The sequence below is a fragment of the Acipenser ruthenus genome, chromosome 15 (assembly GCF_902713425.1).
Source record: "Acipenser ruthenus chromosome 15, fAciRut3.2 maternal haplotype, whole genome shotgun sequence".
NCBI lineage: Eukaryota > Metazoa > Chordata > Actinopteri > Acipenseriformes > Acipenseridae > Acipenser > Acipenser ruthenus.
Genome location: NC_081203.1, coordinates 30,882,189 through 30,902,714, shown reverse-complemented (window position 1 = coordinate 30,902,714; position 20,526 = coordinate 30,882,189). Strand labels below are relative to the sequence as shown.

The window sequence follows — 20,526 nt, the reverse complement described above, 5'->3', positions numbered from 1 at the left end:
TATATATATATATATATATATATATTAACTAAGGCATTAAAACTTCACTTTAATCTTGACTTTAAATTTCATTTACAAAAGTATATCTATTTTTATTGTAATACATTTACTGTTCTATAGATTTTTTACATACATGTTTGCACAGATGCAGAAGTAACAGTTATTTCCATAGTATATTATGCAGAACAAAAGAGTTTCATAGACTCAAGCGTTTACTGAAAAAAAGCATTACATAAATTGCACTGAAGTAGTGTATTGTATACAGCTAAAGCAACAACAGATAATGATTCCCTTAGGTTGACCTTAGTGTAACAGAGAAGTCAGACACATTCTGTAATAAACATAGAGATCATCTGTTTATTAATGTAGAAAGTATGATAACTGAGGGTCACTTGAACAGACTATCCCCCTCGGTATTGTGTAAAAGGAACATTTAAAAAAATATATATATATGAATGGAAAACTCCACATGTGGAATAATCAGGACTTCAGCTGGTTCTTCAGAGCACAGCAAAGTGCTGTTTGAGCTGGTTAATGAGCTGCTGCGTGTCCACATGTTCTGGGAATGAAGCTGCTGATTTCTGAGCAGCAGTATAACTGCTTTGAAGGTCGCCCATCTATTCATAGAATAATAATCATCATCATCATCATCATCATCATCATCATCATCATCAAGACAAAGATAATCATAGGTCTAAGGTTATAGGTGGTTTATTTAAATTGACATCTATTTGGATCTGCCTACACTGGGATTCATTATTGGTCAGCAGCTACAAATTATACAATGGCAAATGCTCTAAGAATTGTGTACTTGAAACCTTTTATGCCTAATTTCAATACTGAACTGACAAGACCAGAGATACAGGGCTAGTTAATGCATTGTATCTATGAATACAGGACTGAAGATCACTGTACACAACTGGCTACCAGTGGGCTGTTTGGATAACACAGGTGTTCTTAAAATCAGTTTGGAGAATCAAGGTTAGTGTAATAAAAATCAGGTAACTATTGTATCTTGATAAAAAAAAAAGGGTTATATGTACCTTCTCGGAAAGGGTAGATAAGTTATAATGAGGTTCATACATGTGAGGTGCCAGAGCTGAAGCAGTCTGCAGGAACGCCTTTGCCTGAAAAGAATCCGATTTTGATGAACATAACTATTAAGAAGAAATATTTAACAACAGAAAGAATCTTATCTTGTAATAAATTAAGAGCTTGGTTTTAACGTACAGGTTGAACGCACTGCTCTAGATCTTACCTGTTCAACTCTGCCTTTGCGAAGTTCTAGGACTGCCAAGTTATTGTAAGCCTCTGCATGGTCATTGTTGTTGGACAGAGCCAGTTTAAAACACTGGTATGCTAAAACAGAGTCTCCTATTCCCTGTGAATTGCAAGGAAAAGGGTTGTGTTGTATTATAAAATACTGAAAGAGCATCAGTATTACAGAAACAAGTTTACGTGGATGGGAATGTCAGAGCCTTTATATTTCCAATACTAATATTTTAAAATATGAGGGATATTGAGCATTAAACATTTATTTAATATATACAATTGTTACAAGATACCACATTATTTTTACATACAATTACATTATTTTTTACACACAATTACCCATTTATACAGCTGGGTTTTTACTGGAGCAATCTAGGTAAAGTACCTTGCTCAAGGGTACAGCAGCAGTGTCCCCACCCGGGATTGAACCCACGACCCTCCAGTCAAAAGTCCAGAGCCCTAACCACTACTCCACACTGCTGTATTGCATGTTAATTAAAAAAAAATATATATATCTGCCTGTAACAGTATCTACGAGAGAAGTACATACTACTGCCACATGTCCCATGTTATACCACACATCTGCCACTTCATCATCGTTTGCAGCTAACTGAAGTGCTCGTTCGAAGGAGCTCAGCGTCATGTCATACTGCTGGGCATAAAAACAGCAAAGACCCAGGTTGTTGTAGAGCTGACAGTTGTAAACTCCCATCTGGAGCAGTCGTCTAGACAGAAAAGAAGGGATTTAGCATTTCATTTTGTTAAGTGGTTGACCGCATATTTCTTGTTTTGCAGCCCTGTCCCATACTCAAGACTGAATAGTGCTATGCTGATCTTATGCCACATAAATGCAATCGATGAATGCAAAAGCCTGCCAAGATTTCCTTTTTGTACATCAATCTGTCTTTAAAACAGCAGTACCCTCTGCAGCAAAATGAACGCTTAATTAGATCAAATAGAGCAAACACAGCGATATAGGAAGACATACTGCATTCTGTAAGTCTGTGTAAGTGGCTGTGTGTGTGTGTGTATATATATATATATATATATAGTCAAGAATTACTAACAGTCAGGAAGGTTTTGTGGTAAATGTAGTAAAATGAATTTGAATCGCTGTGACTCGGGTGTTTCATTGACAGGATTGATTTTTAAAATTAGAAAGCTGCGTTGATAGCACTGTGCTTACCTGTAAAACCGCAGTGCAATCTCAGGCTGATCAGTATAAAAATGATTGCTGCCAATGCAAGCTATAGCTTCTATATGGGTATTGTCTTGCTTAAGAACTTCTTTGTAATACTCAGTGGCCGAGGTAATGTCATTCATTTCCTAAGAAATACACAAAATACCCATCTATTACCAATGATAAACTGGAGGAATATAGGCAAATTCAATAGCAATTAAGATGTCAAAATGTCTATACAGGAGTTGATATATCAGTTTGGCAATGTTTTGAACATTTAAAAAATCTAGCATTTAAAACCCCCATTTGTAAATACATGCCTCATAAATCCTGGCTATTCCATTGAGCATGGTAACCTCTCCTGGAAATTGATCCAGACCTTGCTTGAAAAGGCAGATAGCTGTTACAGGCTGATCCAAACGTAAATAGACCTGTTTAGAATTAGTACAGTAGGTGATTAATATATCCAGAACCTTTAAATGTTTAATATCAAACAATATATATATATAAATACATATCGGAGAAAGGATACATTTACATTAAAATCAAACAGAAAAAATAATTAGGACAAATAAACATTAAGTATAGCCCTCAATTTACAACTGTGCGAGAACAATTAAATGACTAGAACCAAGCAAGTTCTCCAATTGGCCAAGATCCATGAAAGCTCTATTTGTTAATTTCCTAAACAATTGGGGAGATTGGGTAATCAGTGTATTAAAGTGACTAAATGCAAAGAGCGTGGAGAAGGAATGGAAAAGAAACGCTGGGATATGCTATGTAAACCACTTTTGTTAAAAACATTACCTTAGCCAGATAAAGGAACGAGTCAACCATTCCCTGCTGTTTGAGTGCAGATTTAAATTGTTTTTCAGCTTCACGGTACAAGCCCAGCCTGGGAATAAAGAACATAGTGTAATTGAAAAAGTCTACTTTAGTTCTGGTGTGCCTCAGATCCTGACCGTGCACACTACTACCTTGATGAAGGCACACACATCTTTTCCCAAACCCTAAGCATTACAAACAGCACACTTTACCTGTAGTAGCATTTCCCAAGCTGTACCTTCCACCACCAGTCTTTGAACTGAGCATGCTCAGTAGCAAGGGCTGCAAGATCCAAGGCCTATGTTTGAACACATTTATAGAAAGTATTAAAAGCAGTTATTGCAAAGCTATTCTTGAAGAGTGTCATATCAAACAAGGAGCTGGGCTGCAGACGGCCAGTCATTAAATACAGGAACAAATCAACTAGACGCTGCTCTGAGAGCTGCCACTCAAAGACATTCTGACATTTATAATGGTCAAATGAACAACACCAACAGAGAGCTGAGAAGTGTCACAACAGAAACTAAACAAACACTGCTTTGTTGATGCCCCAGGAAATCTCATAGTGCAACCAAAACAGCAAACTGCTCCTCTGTAGACCAGTGACCTTTCATCTAAAATACTGTGATAAATTTTGACAGGCTAACCTGAAAACTTGTTTGGATCCTCAGTTGAAATCACAATGAAGTGCAGAACAACCTGAGGCAGTTTAATTAGTATATTATGAAAATAGAAATATACAGTCAACTTTCCAAAATGATTCAAAAACACGGTACACATTTATTCTGTGAAACTGAATTGATGTATTTTCAGTTTTCAATCACATACTATAATACTGTAATGGATTGGAATTTTTTTTTTTTACCGATAATATACTTACATTTTTAACATCATTCTCATGATGGAAGATGTATTCGAACAATGCCTAGGATAAAAAGAAAGATGAACAAACAATGTTGTTTAGCATACATATCCATGGCAAGGATAAACTGAACCTGTTACTGGTGTCAGTACCATGAAAAAAATAGGTTATCATGATCAACAGCCACAAAATAGCTCAACCAAAAAGGGGGGCCAGAAGCAAATGTTGGTCACTGTTAGTTTGATTCTGATAAAACAAAAATGTGTGCTAAGGAATCACAGTTTATCAGAATTTGGTGAGCACTTCTCAAAGCCCATACAGACTCCTGTACTGAACCCCCACTGGGGTTAACACAAGCATAAGCATGACATTTTAAAACAGGGGGAATTATACAGGAATTAATCCATTCAATGTATGACTGAAGTATACCATCGTTTGAAATTCTCTCCTTGTAGAAGATTCCTTTGCCTTGAAAAGAAGAATACCTTTGATAAGTTGGGCTTTTGTGCATATTTTGCCAGATTCAATCTAGACAGGTTTATAAAGGGTCCTTCGGGATGGGTAAGCATGGATGCCTGCAAAAACAAAATGAATACAGATTGTTATGAAACATACACCTCCAGCAGGTTGCGTTAGTTATATGTATACATTCTGTAACAGATTACTAAAATGCAATGAATTCTACTGGGTGAGGCCACATTATTCGAAGTAAAGGAAAATACTGTTGCGGCTTGCAATATAGTCGTTTTTGCTTTATATAAAACTGAATTGAAAAACGCTATACCGTTCCTAGCCTAACGTATCTCCCGGAAGCACTAGTGACTGGCCGGGCAGTGTGGGCAGTCCTCGGAGTCTTGATGGCTTGCTCCATTGTGCCAGGTCGTCCTGACTGTGTGCTTGGCCGGACAAACCCAGTAATGGGCCTCCCTGCATGAGTCATGGGTCTGAAAAAACAAAAACGAATTACAATGTACCGGGTAAATGCCTTAATGTTTCATATGACTGTCACTATATGGCATCTACTGCGGAACATAATGAAGGTACAACTTTTCTGCCTCCGAAGAGGTTAGGGAATACAGCGGGAGTGGAATGAACAACAAGAAATGTAAGTTAGTGGGAGCTGGATGGTGATAGCCAAATTAGAAACCTGCTGGGTAGGAGATTAAAGGGTGAAATCAGAAAAGAGTCATCACAACTCACATTTTTGGGGAGAGTACAATGCATTGATGAATCATGTAAATCTACAATAGCAATGAGTATACCTGACAGCTGGACTTGGACCTCCTCCCTGGCTTGTTCCTGGCAGCTTCAGAGATGTACCAGGGCCTAGAGATGGACACACAGTTGATGAATACAGTAATTAAGCATTGCACCTGTGGAGACGAGCATTACTGCCTTTCTCTTTGAATTCTTTAAAGTACAGTGACCAACTAGCAAGTTAAAAAGCAGAAAACAATTTAAAAAGAAAACAAATAATACTGTGGAAAACAAACCTACAGTTTTCAGTATAGCTACGGGATATCCCAGACTCTAAGAACAAATGTATATAGAAGCACATTTAGAACTCACTTTCCATATTGTTGCCTTAATCCATGGATATGACAGTTGAATACAACCCATAAAGACATTTCATTTTAAGGAGATTAAGTTAACTCTGTTTTTTCCATGGAGAGTTGCAGAAGAATTACTAATAGGTACAGCACAGCCCAAGTCCAGCCTTGCGCTAGGCTATCCTGTTGTGGTTAAAATGTGTATCGCTCTTTGGAAGAACCCTCTTGAAGTCCATTTTCTAGTTACACAGGATCAGGTACTTACGTGCAACCTGAGCAATCGCATTCTCATCCAGCACCATTTCTGCTATTCCCTCTTGATCCACATCTATTTCATCCACATACACCATCTCTGTCAGAGCCTGTGTTTTTAGACTCCATGCGGCCTGATTAGAGAGGACAGAACATTAACAAGCAAGACATTGTATTTTTTAAATCCTTTACAAATTACATTAAAGCACTTAAAAAGGAAGTCAGGGTGATACTCAGACCCAGGGATTTGTTTGGACGTTCACTATGTGATTTGTTATAGGTTATTTACATGCAAATCAATATCGGTTTGAACTACTCAGATTAATGAACCCCTGAATGGTGCAAGTCTTGCCATCTGATCATATTAATAAACAATGGCAGTGAACTGGCTAAAGTTTTCATAAAGGACCTTGTAGAAGACAATAAGAAACAATCCAAAATCCCTACGGTACATACAAAATGAAACCAAATAATTCCTCACTTGCAAGCGGAAAACGGACCTATTTTTCACCTGTAAATTGATAGCCTCAATGTTTCACATGACACCGCGTATGATATCTATTGTGCAATACAATAAAAGGTAGGCTATAGTTTTCCTGCGTCTGAGGGGTAATTGTTTAATACACACAACTTGCTTAGCACTCCAAGAGGAAAAATGATATGACCTGAGCGACTGACAAATATACGATGACAAGAGCAATTGTATTACATTCTAAGCTGTGACAACACAGCTGAATGAAGTAGAGGTGGTTTTCTATTTAGTGTAGTGGCTCAGGAGGTTTTCAGGCATTTGCCCTTCTGGTGAAAAAGGTGGTGAAATGTGTAGAGACAGCTGCAGAATAGCTTTTATTGACACAGCTTAATATTGCATGTACTACACAGGTGTGTGCTAAGATAGCTGTCAGGCAGGAAATGAACTGGAACCTCTTGAAAGAAGGAAAAGATAAAAAGGTTCCAATTGAAACACAGGCAGACACACAGCATGCAGTAGACATGGATTCTGTTTATAACATTTCAATAAGGTCTAAACTGAAACCCTATCTTGGGCCAGCATATTATAGGACCTGTATTAAAGCCTCAACTGCAGCTGCATCAGCTTTACCTTTGAAATGTAACTGAACTAGCAGATTAGATAAATTGGATGACCATTTTAACCGCTCCAAAATAATAAAACCAATTACCTCTATTACTGCTTTGCTAACTTATTCATCTAAATAAAATCAATCAGTCTACAGTCTTTTACATTTCACTTGATTATTCATTGTAACAATTTCTCAAAATGATGTTTTATGCTTCCTCCTTTCATAAGAGCATCATCATCGACTGTCCCTGCGGAGCATAAACAGCTCCCTCAATTAAACTACTAAAGCCTCACTTCTTCCGTGTCTTTGGGGAAGGTCATTTGGTTTTATTGCAACCTAATTCATTTTCGTGTGGTCACAGGAAGAGTAGCTGTGTTCCTAATTGGTCATTTGGATTCCTATTCCAGACTGCTTGGCACAGGTTACAATGTTTGTCACAGTTTATCAAATCATACACCGGGACAGACTGTGCTCCATTACTTTCCATAATTATATTTTGACTAGCCTGGCTTCGTTAATTTAGCTCCAGTCATAAATCAAGATGATTAGTCTAATGTTAGATCAATTGCTAAAACACGGTGACTACATAGTATACGGTAGCTTATGTATCATGTGAAATACCAAGACATAGAATTGGTTACCAGTGATACAAAGACACAATCAATAAGAAATCACAAGCCTGATGTTACATGATATTAGATGGAGATAGTTTAAGAAACTAGCAAGCTTTCAAAAAGTGAAGGAAACTGACAAGCGTGACAAGAGGTCAACAATGTGAAAAGACTAGTCACTTCTTCATTAAGCAGCCATTGCCCTAATTTTATCTTAAAGAGTACTTATGTTACAGTCGTCACTGTACATCAGTTCAGGAGAGGTCTGTTAAGTAAACCAATGCAAACATAAGAAGTGTGTACTTATCTATAGAAAATCTGTCAAATATGTTCATTAAAATAAGTAAGATAAAATACAATACAAACTGATTACATTCCTAAAGGAGCCTTTGTTACTTGTTTGACATCAAATATAATAATTGCATTCATTACCAGATAAAAGAAATGGGAGGGAATGCAAATATAACCAGCTACTGCAGTAGATGTTTGTTACCTCAGAAGTAATGACTGTAATTTCAGCCTCCTTGGAAAGCAACGACAGGAAAAAAAATGAAAGCAAAATAAAAACTGCCACAACAATTCAGGTAGTTGCAGCCATAAATATTCCATCATATGTTTATTTTTCTGCACAGATTTGCTATAAATATGACTAGAGTTTATGAACTCTATGAATGTATATGAAGTCATATGAAACATGGCATGAGGCAACAGAACAACAGGTTAAGAAAAGCATTAATAACATGACCTTATACAACTGCCTTCGTTTGAATGCTCAAATTAAACAGGGAGCCAAATCTCAAACAGTGTGCAGGAATGAAAATCTCATAGTACTTCCACCCACCTCAGGTTTTATTTTGAGCTTGATTAGGCACAGTGTATAGGTAACAAGCTCAGGTGTGTCTTACTAAGCTTCTAGTAAAACCAGGAATGGATGAAACTGCTATGCACTGGGAGTCTTATTTCCATCTCTATTGAGAAGTATTTTACTATCGAATGAATGTGACAGCTAGCAGGCTATGAATGCGACTGTAGTGAATGTCCTTGCTGACTGGTCTTCGATCCTCTTTCTTTTTGTCTTCGGGGCGGTCACTTGATCTTTATAGGCCACTGGATCGTGTAACTTTACTCATTTGAAAACATTCATTTTGTAGTAATTCTGTAGCAGCTAATTTTGTAATGAGTTGCTAAATGTCGAACAGTCCCATTCACGAAGGAGTGATAACCGAATAGCATTATACATTTCCCCCAATAAGTAAACGAAAAATCGTACTTTTACGTTACTAGAAAAAAAAGCAGTTTTACTTATATACTCAATTCAGACCAGGGTTGATGTGGATCAGTTGCCCATCATCAATCCAGTACAGTAGGATTATACCTGTCAAAATAAGAATAATACCTTGTCGTAAGGACTTTTCTCCAGTACTTGAGAACACAGATCGGAGCACTGCTGGAATTTTCGCCTCCTGAAATAGCTCAATGCCAAAAAAACAGGATCCATATCTGTGCCCATCTTTAAATAATAATAATAATAATAATAAAATTCAACTTTCCAAATGAACACAACCTGCTTAAGATTTGTACACAACAGAGTAGATGTGGCGTCCCGTGTAACTCCCAGCAACGAAGGCTCGGGGTCCTCAGCAAAACTAGAGACCCACACACTTGCCTGAAAACAATCATGCTTCCCGCATGTTTCCCCCCTAATCTAGTCACAAAATACGCATGCAGTAAATTAGTTTTGACTTACACATGAATTTCTAAGAATCATTAATATATTAGCTGTGTTCTACTACATACAAAAATAGGTTTTTTTAAAGGCAATTACGAAGCCTCTTTTCTGTCTCTCCACGTAATTACTTAATTACTTAATCCTCTTTGAAATAGATTCGAGTTTTAATAACGAATAATCTTGCTTTCACGGTGGCGTTTCTATTAAGATATATTATTTTCTTTTCTGTTTTTTTTGCTTTTACAGGATGTGAATGAATGAGTAACCTATCAACCCCATATGTTCACAATCATCTGTGTTTAATTGAAGGGTGGGGAAGGAAATCCAGGCAACTTTGAAATGAAAATTGCTTACAAAACCACAGCTGTGCAACCAATGGCTCAGTCGGCTCCTACGACTCTAGTATCCCATTCCCTGCTGATAATCGGTATGGCTGTGACTCTGAGCACCTGTGACTTGTTGCATGTTCAAGGTACATGTTCAATACCATTTTACAACTTTATTCTTTATACAGGATTATTATGACACAAAGCACCTTTGATATCAGTTTTTGTTTATGCCAGATATAAAAGTAGTGTGGGTGTGTGCGTGTAGGCAAGCTTTAAGGATCTCAGCAGCATTACTTATTTTATTTGGCAGATTAGAAAAGGATGATTGGCATCAACAACACGCCCCTTAGCAACAGCTGTTACTAAGTGCGCCTGCTTGAAGCTTACTGCCAGCAAACACCAAGGGCATTAAAAAAAAAAAAAAAAAAAAAAAGTCTTAACAGAATATTACTATCACACTATTAACCACACACACACACACACACACACACACACACACACCATTATCAGTTAATACTGCAGTTTAAAATAGTAGGCGGGGTATAAACTGCTGCGAGAGCTCGCTGTTTACAGGATTTGACAGCTGCTGGAGACTGTCTTGAACAGAGCTGCTCGCTCAGGGTTGTAGATGCGGTGCAGCGAGTTTGGTACGCAAAAGTGTTAGATGCATAAAACCAAGATGTATTAACAATATATATATATATATAAAAAAACATTTTAAAGCAACTGGGATATATATATATATATATATATATATATATATATATATATATATATATATATATATATATATATATATATATATATATATATTGCAGATGTAGCTGTAGTAAACTAAAAATGCATTGACAATACTAAAATTAAGATTTGGCTTAAAAAAAGACAAATTGTTCATGTTCTTCATTGGCAACGGGGGAATAGAAAATAAACTATATCTAGGTTGCATCAGAAGATAAATAAATAAATAAGACATGGCTGACAGAACAGCTCCAAATTATCACCTGCGGCTGGAGTGGGTCTATGGCTACCGAGGACATCAATGTCGCAACAACCTGTACTACACCGCGGCCAAGGAGATTGTCTATTTTGTTGCCGGTGTCGGAGTAGTTTATAACACCAGGGAACATAAGCAGAAATTCTACCTGGGACACAACGATGACATAATCAGGTAAGTCTGTGTTACGATTTTTTTTCAGTGCATTCTCAAAGTATTATGGAATTTGCAAATTGCAATTATATTGCTACATCTGGGTCACACACATGATGACCTCACAGTATGTATTGTACAGTTTGTGCCTAGCAATGTGTGTTTTTTAAATATGTATTTCTAAGCGAAAATAAATAACTGTATATTTGGGCATAGAACTACATTTATGGGATGAAAAAAAATGAAAGTAGCAGAAAAATAATGTGAATCTGACACGATTAACCTTCACGAAGGTGGCCATAAAAACAGACATTTTATTTACAACGGTTAAAACTTATATTGTAAGTATAAGGGACTATATAATTTTATACACATTTGAATTTTTTTTTTAATGTTTTTTTATTATTATTTTAGTTCATGATTGTATCAGATATACTCAAGTGAAATATGATCACAAAGATACGTTGTACAATGCAATCTGAAAATTCGCACAAAGTAACCTGAAACGGACCTGTCTTCAAAATAAAGCCGTACTGTACACCCCTTCTTGAAACCGATCAGAGCAAAGGGAGATCTCCGAAATTGGAAGGGATGTGTGGGGTTAAGTATATGAGGTCACATTACTGTTCGGCTGATTGCGCTTTACAGTAAATTAACGCTGGTGGCTGTGTGTACAGTATACTACATTTCAGTCGCGTGTGTGTAATATATCTGTTCACAGCCAGTACACAGAAGGATGGTGCTACTATATATATTGTCATTACTTGAACAGCCTTGTTACACTTTGTGTTGCGCTGGTGCTTATTCAGAAAAGTGTTGTGTCAAGTCTGTGATGGTTCATTCACGCTGACCTCGCTGTCTCCAGGTTGGTGTCTCATTTTACAGGAAGGTTATAAAATGACAGGTTAAACCCTATCATTGTTCTGCTACAGCCAGAGCCTGTAACCATATTAAGCAGCTAGTCCACCTTCTGTATTATTGATGTGTTGATGAGGAACATTCTCTGGAATTCCCTGATGCATGGATTTCCTCTTGTGAGTATTGAGAATGCATTTTATCAAACACATTGCAGAGATGCTCTTTCATGCCTTGCATGAAGAAAAACCAAAGAGGTACTAAAAAAGCTGAACTATTTTACACTGTACAGTACTACTCCATGTCTGGCACTGTTTATGAATAAAACACAACTAAAACCATTTACCAGTAGTTGTTTGTTTTTTTAACATGTTTCAGTTGAACTGTTGTGTTTGCTGGACAAAGGTCTTGGTTGCTTCCCTGTTGAAAAATAGAATGATAAACATATTTATTTATTTATTATTTTGGTTCTTTACAGAGTAATTGCATTAAATATTTTAAAAGTTTTTGCTTATACAGATTTGGAGTTAAAGGCAACATTTAGATTATTTTCTTCAATAAACACACTTCTAGCCAGAATCAGTATATGTATTTCCAAAGATGATGATGATGATTATTATTATTATTATTATTATTATTGTTATTATTATTATTATTATTATTGATGAACTACTGTCGATTTACAGACCTGTACAGTGGTATGTATTCCTATATAGTAATTTTAGATCCACCCTATTGCTCTGTTGGTAAACTGAATGTAATCCGATATGAGAAAAGCTACAAAAAAAAAGTAACTGCTTACTGCATTTTAATAGGACTGTAACCTTTGAATGCAGAACAGAGTGTCTTCTGGGAATGTCCAGCACAGGAATTATTGAGTATTCCATCAAGTTCAGATGCCCTTGTTAGAGTGAAAGGGGTAATGTTGTGCCTCAGTGTCTGAAATCGGCATTCTATGTGGGTCACTTGCTTTCAGCTGCTGAAAAAGGTTATTGATGGGAGCAGCAGATATTTTAGTAATGGACCAAGATTTAATGGCAAGATATTCAAATGTTGTTGTTTTTTATAAATAGAAAATGACAACCAAAGAATATCCTATCATTCGTGTAAGATCTGACTGTATAAACTATACTAATATAATATAATATCAAATAAACTAACCACAAATGAACAATAACAATAGTAGCAGTAAAAATTCATTGTAAGCATATACAGTCTTTGTGATATTAGTAGACTCTTTGTGTAATACACATAGATCTGACAAATTTGCCAAGGAAGCTGAAAGAGGTACAGTAGAATGGTATGCGAGACCTGAATACTGTTGGCAAGTCTCCTTAATTCACATAACAAACAGAATTGCTTCTTGTTCCTAAAATGTATTCTGAATTTGAAAGTCCAGCTGGCAACACTGCTGTTTCTTTATTTGGATCCCTTCATTTTTTAAACGCAGTCATCATCAGCAGGTAAGACAGGCACTGCACTAAGCAGAGTTTGACTGTCATGATTGATTCCCACACCATCTCTGAGAGATTTAAAATGACCCAGTGTCACAGTGCTGACTCAGTCCAATATATAATGATGTGGGAGAGCACGGAGCTTCCACTCACAAGCTGCCTCAAGCTGTGTACCCAACCCCAGGGTTGCCTCTTCATTCTGACTGAAACTGCCATGGCAGAAGGTCACCAGAGGCTCCCGGGACCTGACATTGCTATCCTGAGGCAGCCTCTTTGCAGCTATCCTGCTTTCTGAAAGAGGCATAAGAAGCCCTGTAGGTACTCTTACACTGAGGTGTAACTTCCCAATTTCTATTAACATACTGTAGAAGGGAATCAAACCATTGCTCCGTTGTTGCAGCGTTGAGTACAAAATCTTTCTGCCTTTAAATCTTAAAGAGTGTGCTCTTTGCTTTGCATGCCAGTTCATTTAGCATTGCATTCTGGTCAATTCTGAATGTTTTTATTTTATTTAAAATGGGCTGTTGTGTTATTTACAAACACTTGTAATTTAAACAAGAAAATAAACGCTGGTTTCTGTTGGTCTGTCATTATCTTTATTTCCACAAACCAAGCTGCATTGACTTAACAATTCATTTTCCTGCTGTCTGGCATAGGCGTGAAATCCTTTTTGAACACAACTGCTGAAAAAGCAACAGCCCTGCTGTGTACAGGACTCTACATAGTATCAAATCCACAAAATGATAATGTTTTGCAGTAGTGTAAAGAAAAACACCTTCAAATAATTATTGGAAAAATCACAATACTGCAAAATATTTCTATATCTCGTATGGACTTGGTAATAGAAACATCTTCTGGCCTAAAAACGTGTCAAACCCATTTTCTCTTGCACACACAAGTATGTAAGACACAGCATCTCCCTGTTGTAAGTTTCAGTCATGATGGGCAAGAACTATTAACAAAATACAAATGTTTCATGAACAACAGGGGAATGGTAGTGCGTGCTTTCAGAAGAGTATAAACACCTGGAAGACTTGTCGAATCAGTACTCTGCAAGGGCTGCTGGATATTTTTTTGATATCCTGAGATTACATCCTTTTTTAACAGAATCTTTAAAGCAGGCCCCTCTATATAAAATATATGGTGCTTGTAGAACCCTGCCTGTCGCAGTGCTGCTGTCCAGATGTTTGCTTGCGCTCACGTTGTCTTGACTCATAAAGAACTCCTGGAAATTCCTGATTCCATCTGATTCTTTCTGTTCTTTCTTCCATTAAGAAGCACGGAACAGGGAACATTGCTTAAAAGAATTATAACACTTTTGTAGATCTTTTTTTTTTTCTTCTTAAATTGAGCCCTTCTCAGACCCATGCAGGTTATACTGGCAAGAAGCTTTTGTACAGTAAAATTAGGTGTTTAAATTGGACCTGATTCGTAAATCATAAACTAGCAAGGGAGCTGCTCTGCGCATGAACATTCCAGGTTTTTGATATTAAACGGACGGGTTTGTATTCACAAAATGAAAATGTATTTAGGTATTCACTCTTACAGTAATATTTAAAGAGGATTAAATCTGTAGACGATTTGCATCACTAGGGTACTTAGTACTTAGTGAGTAGAATTTTAAGTAGAAAAGGGAATTAAGAACCTGAGCTGTAGACATTCCAAATGTCATTCTCAATGCCCCGATATTAATATTTAAACTTTCTTGCACGGTCACAATTTCAAGATATTATTCAGGTAAATAAGATCTGGTATTGTGACTGTGACAACAATTTGTGCATTTAAGGGAAAAATGAGCCTCATGCATTGTATTTGATTGAATGTCTATATGTGTAGTATAAAATAATCAGCACAAACAATAAACAAGGGTAAAATCATGTTTCACTTAGCCACAGGATCTAATCTGAGAAACAAATTGAAATTTCTCTCTAGCCCAGTGTACTCTGCATTATGATCCAGTGCTCTGCCCATCTGTAAGCCATGTGCGCTCACATGCACTCCTTTCCAATGTAATCCTTAATCCTTCATGCCTCCTGATGCTCTTTATTCTAATGGTATCAATGAGAGTCTGTAGTGTGTCCGCATGGTTAGCTCATGATACTGGATCTTTAGTTTTTTTACAATACAGGAGAAATTTCTGTTGAGCAAAGAGTTTAGATTCTTCTCTTACAACCAAGTCAATTTAGAAATGTGTGTGAAATTGCTGCGTCCCACAATCCTGTTCAGTTCTGCACTCAGATGTGTTTCCTTGGCATTCGTTTTTTCTGCTTTATAACAACGCTTCCGTACCTTAAAAGGGATATATTATCTACATTATCTTAATAAAGATGCTTTGAAAAATAAGAATACACATTTAGCCCCCTTGAACACAAGATTCATGAAATGCAATCTTGATTTTGTTCAGTAAAATAATACCTTGTTGCCCTTCAGGACCCAATTCAAATCGAATACACAGAAAGGTTTCATTTGCTTGTGGTGGCATCCACTATTTCCTGTGCTCAGATTGCCAGAAGCACTGCACAAGTAAAGCAAGCACAGACCTATGACTAGCCTCTTGCACTGTCCTTGGTTATGCCAGCAGGAACTGTCTGAGTGCGTTAGTCTGGTGCACTATGGGGGAATTACGTCAAAGCCATGCTCTACACTCTTTCCGACAGTAACAAGCCCTTTAAATGAAACTTTGTCAAGGACACGTTATTTTACAAATGCACACATTTTGCAATCGCAGACCTACATACAGTACCACCAGTGAGACTAAAATAGCATAGTAACTGTTTATATTCTTTTTGCATCAAATGGCCTTTCTTTAGGCAATAACAGCCTAAAGAAAGGCCATTTGATGCAAAAGGAATATAAACCACAGTGACTCAGGGCTTTAACACTAGGAATAAACAGTCAGTCCTGTGCTGTATGTACACTGATATTTTTCTGCCTGTGTAAATCGCATGTAGTAATCAATAATTCAATAGTGTGTGTATGCAATAAAACACAATGCATAATTAATTATGAACTTTGGGCAATTTAATGTTCCTGATTTCCAGACTGATGTGCAGTGCAAACACACAAATGCAAATAAAACATTTTTAGGCCAAGTACTGCCAGCCTTTTAACTGTATTAATCCCCCTATGGACCAATAATAATAACCCCTGATTTGAACATCTCTAAATGTTAAATACAATTCTGCCATGGTCATTGAAACAGTCCTGTAGTCCTATAGCAGGGGATTGGTTTTAAAACATTTTTTTTTAAATAAGTAGTAGCCCAGGAGCCATTAAAAAATAAATAAATTATATATATATATATATATATATATATCAGTTTTATGCAACGACTATTGTTGCCATGGAAACAAATTGGCATGGAAACAATTTTTTTTTTTAAACTGTTTCCTGCTATGTACAACAACTGCTTTGGTGGAGGAACATTCTTCTAGTTTTGACAGTTGCAACACTGAAATGCAAGACCTTTGTATGTGGTGTATTTTAACCTATTGAATTTAGAATTTAATTTCAGTGTGTTTTACTCTTGATTTACAAACAGAAACTAGATTGAAGGATAATTTATTTTACTAAAAGCATCATATACTCTGAAGAAAGGAACATTCCTATGCTGTATGCAAAATATTGGTTCAGTATGTGATTCGTATAAAATCATTTGTACCATACTTTCACTGTTCTTTTACAATGGTAACCTTTATATACGTTAGGCAACTGTAGTCTATACTGTAGGTGCCTTGCTTTTGTGTTAAAAACAAGCAAGATGTGCAGTATCTGAATACCAGTCAAGAGCTAAGGTATGGCATCTGCTGTGATTTTGAAAACAAGCAGCATTGTCAAAGTACTTGTGTTGTCAAGGCTTCATTTTCTAATGCTCCTCTGCAGGTAGATTCTGTACATGCTGCCTTATCTGTGAGTGGATTAGATGTGTTTTATAGGAAGCCAAGGGAGATAAAAACAGACTGTTAGAAATGTGCTAATCCTTCTCCTTACATCTAATCCCTGGCAAGAGCAAGCAAGGTGAACGCTGCTTTAGAATGGATCAGGCCTGACTTCTAGAGGAGCTCTGGGTGTGATGGAGGGTTTACCGTGGGTTGGTGATTTCATTGGTCTCACAGTGCAAAGTCAATTAGCTATTTGACTATGCAGAATGAGTGAGAAGAACATGACAATGAGTATAGAGTAGGGCTACTGTATAAATCCAAGATTTTATACATTGTGCTTTGATTATTAGAGGCTGTACATGTCAAGAACTGTGAAGGGTGCCTGTGCCTTTGCATTTTCAGGAAAATATATATATATATATATATATATATATATATATATATATATATATATATATATATATATATATATATATATATACATATATTCATGCTGCCTTGTACCTGGGGCCTCCATAGTCTGTATTGTGTTATGCATTAACATTACCCAGTCCACCAACAAAAAAAGCTCTTACATGAAACATTAGAAATCAATAGCTCTTTACTCTCCGGTACACTTTACTTCATTAACTGGAACATTTCAATGTTTTGTTTTTTTTTTACACACAAGGCAATGATTTAGATGTGCATACTCGGAGCTTAGTTAATTGGCTGAATTTGTAGCAACAGCAAAACTCGGAATGGTAGGCATTTCAGATGATGAGGCACTACACAGCACGCCAGGGTTTCCTGTGTGTTAAAATTACTCATTTTCATTAGCAAATACAAGTGCGAGTGAAACTGTTATAAACCATAGGGTGCCCTTGGGATGGGTTTGAAAGAGGCTATGGCTTGTTGTTATGGCTTGTTGAACCGGGATATACATTTTTTTGCAACAGTCAGAGGTTATTGTACCGTAGATGTTAATAATCAAAATCATAATGCATGATAAACAGTCATTACTCATTGAGTGTTAACATATCCTTGTATGTTGCAAGAACGCCTGTTCTACAATGTGTCATCTATCCATTTTGAGAAGGTAGAGTATGTTAACAGTTTTGGTGATATTAACAGATACTGTATGTGACAGTAGTCCATATGCTAACTTTTGCAAGCTTCTGTACTCAAATTATTTCAACACAGTGGGCTATAAATAGGGTACATTTGTATTTGGTTGCATTCACCACCGCCTCTTAACTGCTCTGTTCTGAACATTCATTCAAATGGGCTTGTTGACAGGACCATCCTGATATGTTATTTTTTCATCCTGATATTGTTTGTGGATACGGCAGTACTGGTCGGCATTGACCTTTTTGACTGTTTCGATCCATGGAGCTGAACTGCTGGGCTGTGATTGCTGTGATTGCATGCTTGCTGTGATCGCTGTGATTGCATGCTTGCTGTGATTGCTGTGATTGCTGTGATTGCGTGATTGCTGTGATTGCTGTGAATGCTGTGATTGCTGTGATTGCTGGAGTCCTCTGTGTACGGAGGAGCATTGTTCTCATAATGTTCCCTTGTGGAGTCATGCCTTCAGCCAGAGGGATCTGAAATATCCAGGTCATTTAAATAATTGCAATGGTATGAAAAATGAAAAGCTACAGCAGAGAAAACAAGTATGGAACATTCGTACAGCACAGCATTGTATATTTGTGTAGATATGATCTGCAATCACCTGTGTCTGCTGATCAAATACAGGCCTTTTCAAATAACCCCAAAATGTACAAATTCAAATGTGATCTTCACTAAGAGCTGTGTGCGGTGAGAACTTGCTGTGCATTTTACTGCGCTGGTTTACTGAAATGAAATCAGCTTTGAAGTCAATTTAAAGACAGACAGAATGGTTCATGTATTATATTGAAATTTAAAGCTTGCCATCTTTTTTTCATAGTGTGCTAGCTAATTATTTGCAATACGTTGTGAAGCAGCATGATAGAAAGGTCACACTCCCCACCTTCTTGGCAGGCTGTCATAAATAGAGCTCTGCATTCTAACTGCAGTGGTATAGCAGTGCACTGTATTTTCAAAAAGAGTTTTTAATGCATTTCCAACCATAAAATCTGAAATTTGACTTACTCTGTGAACAGAATTTACATCTACTAAAAGGGATTAATGTGGAATTCACTATACTAAAGAAACTGAAGGATTATACAAGATTGTAATTATATTCTAAAATGTCAGATCCCTTCAGGATAGCCAATGAACTAAAAAGACAATCAGAGATGAAAGCAGTTCTTGCTGCTGTGTTGAATTATTTAGCATATATATATATATATATATATATATATATATATATATATACACACACAGACAAGAAAGAATCCAGCTCCATCTTTAAGTAATACATTGGCTCTTCAATGAATGTATAAAATCAAAAAGTCCTTCACATCTTCCACATTTATGAGAGACTTGAAAAAAAATACACTTTCTTCAGAAAAGACAGGGCTCATTAAATTTACATTTTTCAGATATAGTTGAGAGCCACAGTATGTGTGGTGCATGAATAGATAATGCGTTAATGTGCTTGGCATGTACAACACGTGTTGGAATATTTTACAGCATTTTATTCATGTTGAGGCTGACTTGTGTCCAGTGAAATCTGTGCAAAACGACCGAAAGAATACATTTAACCTTGGCCTCAGAAGGGTAGCTGCAACTGCAACGTGTTCTTCTTTTTTTATTTTTCATACCAATTCTCTCCAAAAGTCAAAGCCGATATTTGAATCTCTTACAGGAATGATTGCGGGGGAATGTTTACTGTACTTCCTGCACAAGGCTCTTCAGTAAGGAAGGTGTTATGTTTCCAGCCAACTGGTGGCAAATTGAACATTTCTAAGCTTTAAAAAGGGGAAGCGAGGCTCAGCTCTAACTATGTTCTATAAGAGATCAAATCCTTTTGTTCAGTGGATTAGACCCTAACTGGAGATCTTGCCTGTCAGGGGTTTTAAGTTTGCTTTTCCTGCTTTTTTTCATTTAAGTCCTTTTGTGTTATGTTACTGTCTATGATACTGTCGACAGTGCCACTGTAAAAGCTGTTCCCGCCTGTGATTGAATGTCAAGAATGTCTTCTCATATAAAAAATGTAGTCGTTTCAGTTCTTTTTTATGTTTTCTTGAATGGATGGGTGTTTGCTTTGTGACTCCTCTTATAACACAGATCCGACCTGTTGGAGGTTTGAAAATATATTTACAATTTCATAACGGTGAGAGAAATACATAAAATGTAATCAATAACCAAGCGTTTCCCCTATATACTGAAAACACTAGAGATGTGACAGCTAATCAATAACCAAGCGTTTCCCCTATATACTGAAAACACTAGAGATGCAACAGTTAATCAATAACCAAGCGTTTCCCCTATACACTGAAAACACTAGAGATGGAACAGTTAATCAATAACCAAGCGATCTCAATGCATACATTATTGTAGATTATAACCTATCTGATGTTCGATTAAAA

General features: G+C 36.7%; 2 protein-coding genes across 9 annotated transcripts in view; one reads left to right on the top strand and one right to left on the bottom strand.

The window, feature by feature from the left end:
• Positions 1-11: 11 nt before the first annotated feature.
• On the bottom strand, positions 12-9,299 carry LOC117422125 (tetratricopeptide repeat protein 8-like). 3 transcript variants are annotated; one of them, XM_058987856.1, is made up of 15 exons: positions 9,031-9,299; positions 8,128-8,157; positions 5,955-6,075; positions 5,402-5,465; positions 4,924-5,083; positions 4,625-4,714; positions 4,158-4,202; positions 3,490-3,575; positions 3,260-3,347; positions 2,773-2,883; positions 2,459-2,598; positions 1,823-1,997; positions 1,259-1,381; positions 1,044-1,127; positions 12-617 (listed from the first exon to the last, which is right to left on the bottom strand). In XM_058987856.1, exons 1-15 carry the CDS (start codon positions 9,142-9,144, stop codon positions 501-503), a joined length of 1,548 nt encoding a protein of 515 aa, XP_058843839.1. In that variant the 5' UTR covers positions 9,145-9,299; the 3' UTR covers positions 12-500. The 3 variants fall into 3 exon arrangements, with proteins under 3 accessions (XP_058843839.1, XP_033892683.2, XP_033892681.1); XM_034036792.3 differs by lacking the exon at positions 8,128-8,157 and having other exon boundaries at positions 9,031-9,298; XM_034036790.3 differs by lacking the exon at positions 8,128-8,157 and having other exon boundaries at positions 9,199-9,261.
• A 1,245-nt stretch (positions 9,300-10,544) lies between these two features.
• Positions 10,545-20,526, top strand: part of LOC131697614 (echinoderm microtubule-associated protein-like 5) — a 50,656-nt gene continuing 40,674 nt past the window's right edge. For 4 of the 6 annotated variants that reach the window (XR_009307405.1, XM_058987853.1, XM_058987854.1 and 1 more), the window contains exon 1: positions 10,545-10,860. Coding sequence is in view for 5 of the 6 variants with exons in the window: in XM_058987853.1 (XP_058843836.1) it covers positions 10,664-10,860 (197 nt within the window). In the remaining variant the exon portion in view is untranslated. The remainder of the gene's footprint in view (positions 10,861-20,526) is intronic. The other 2 variants (XM_058987852.1, XM_058987850.1) reach the window with 2 other exon arrangements.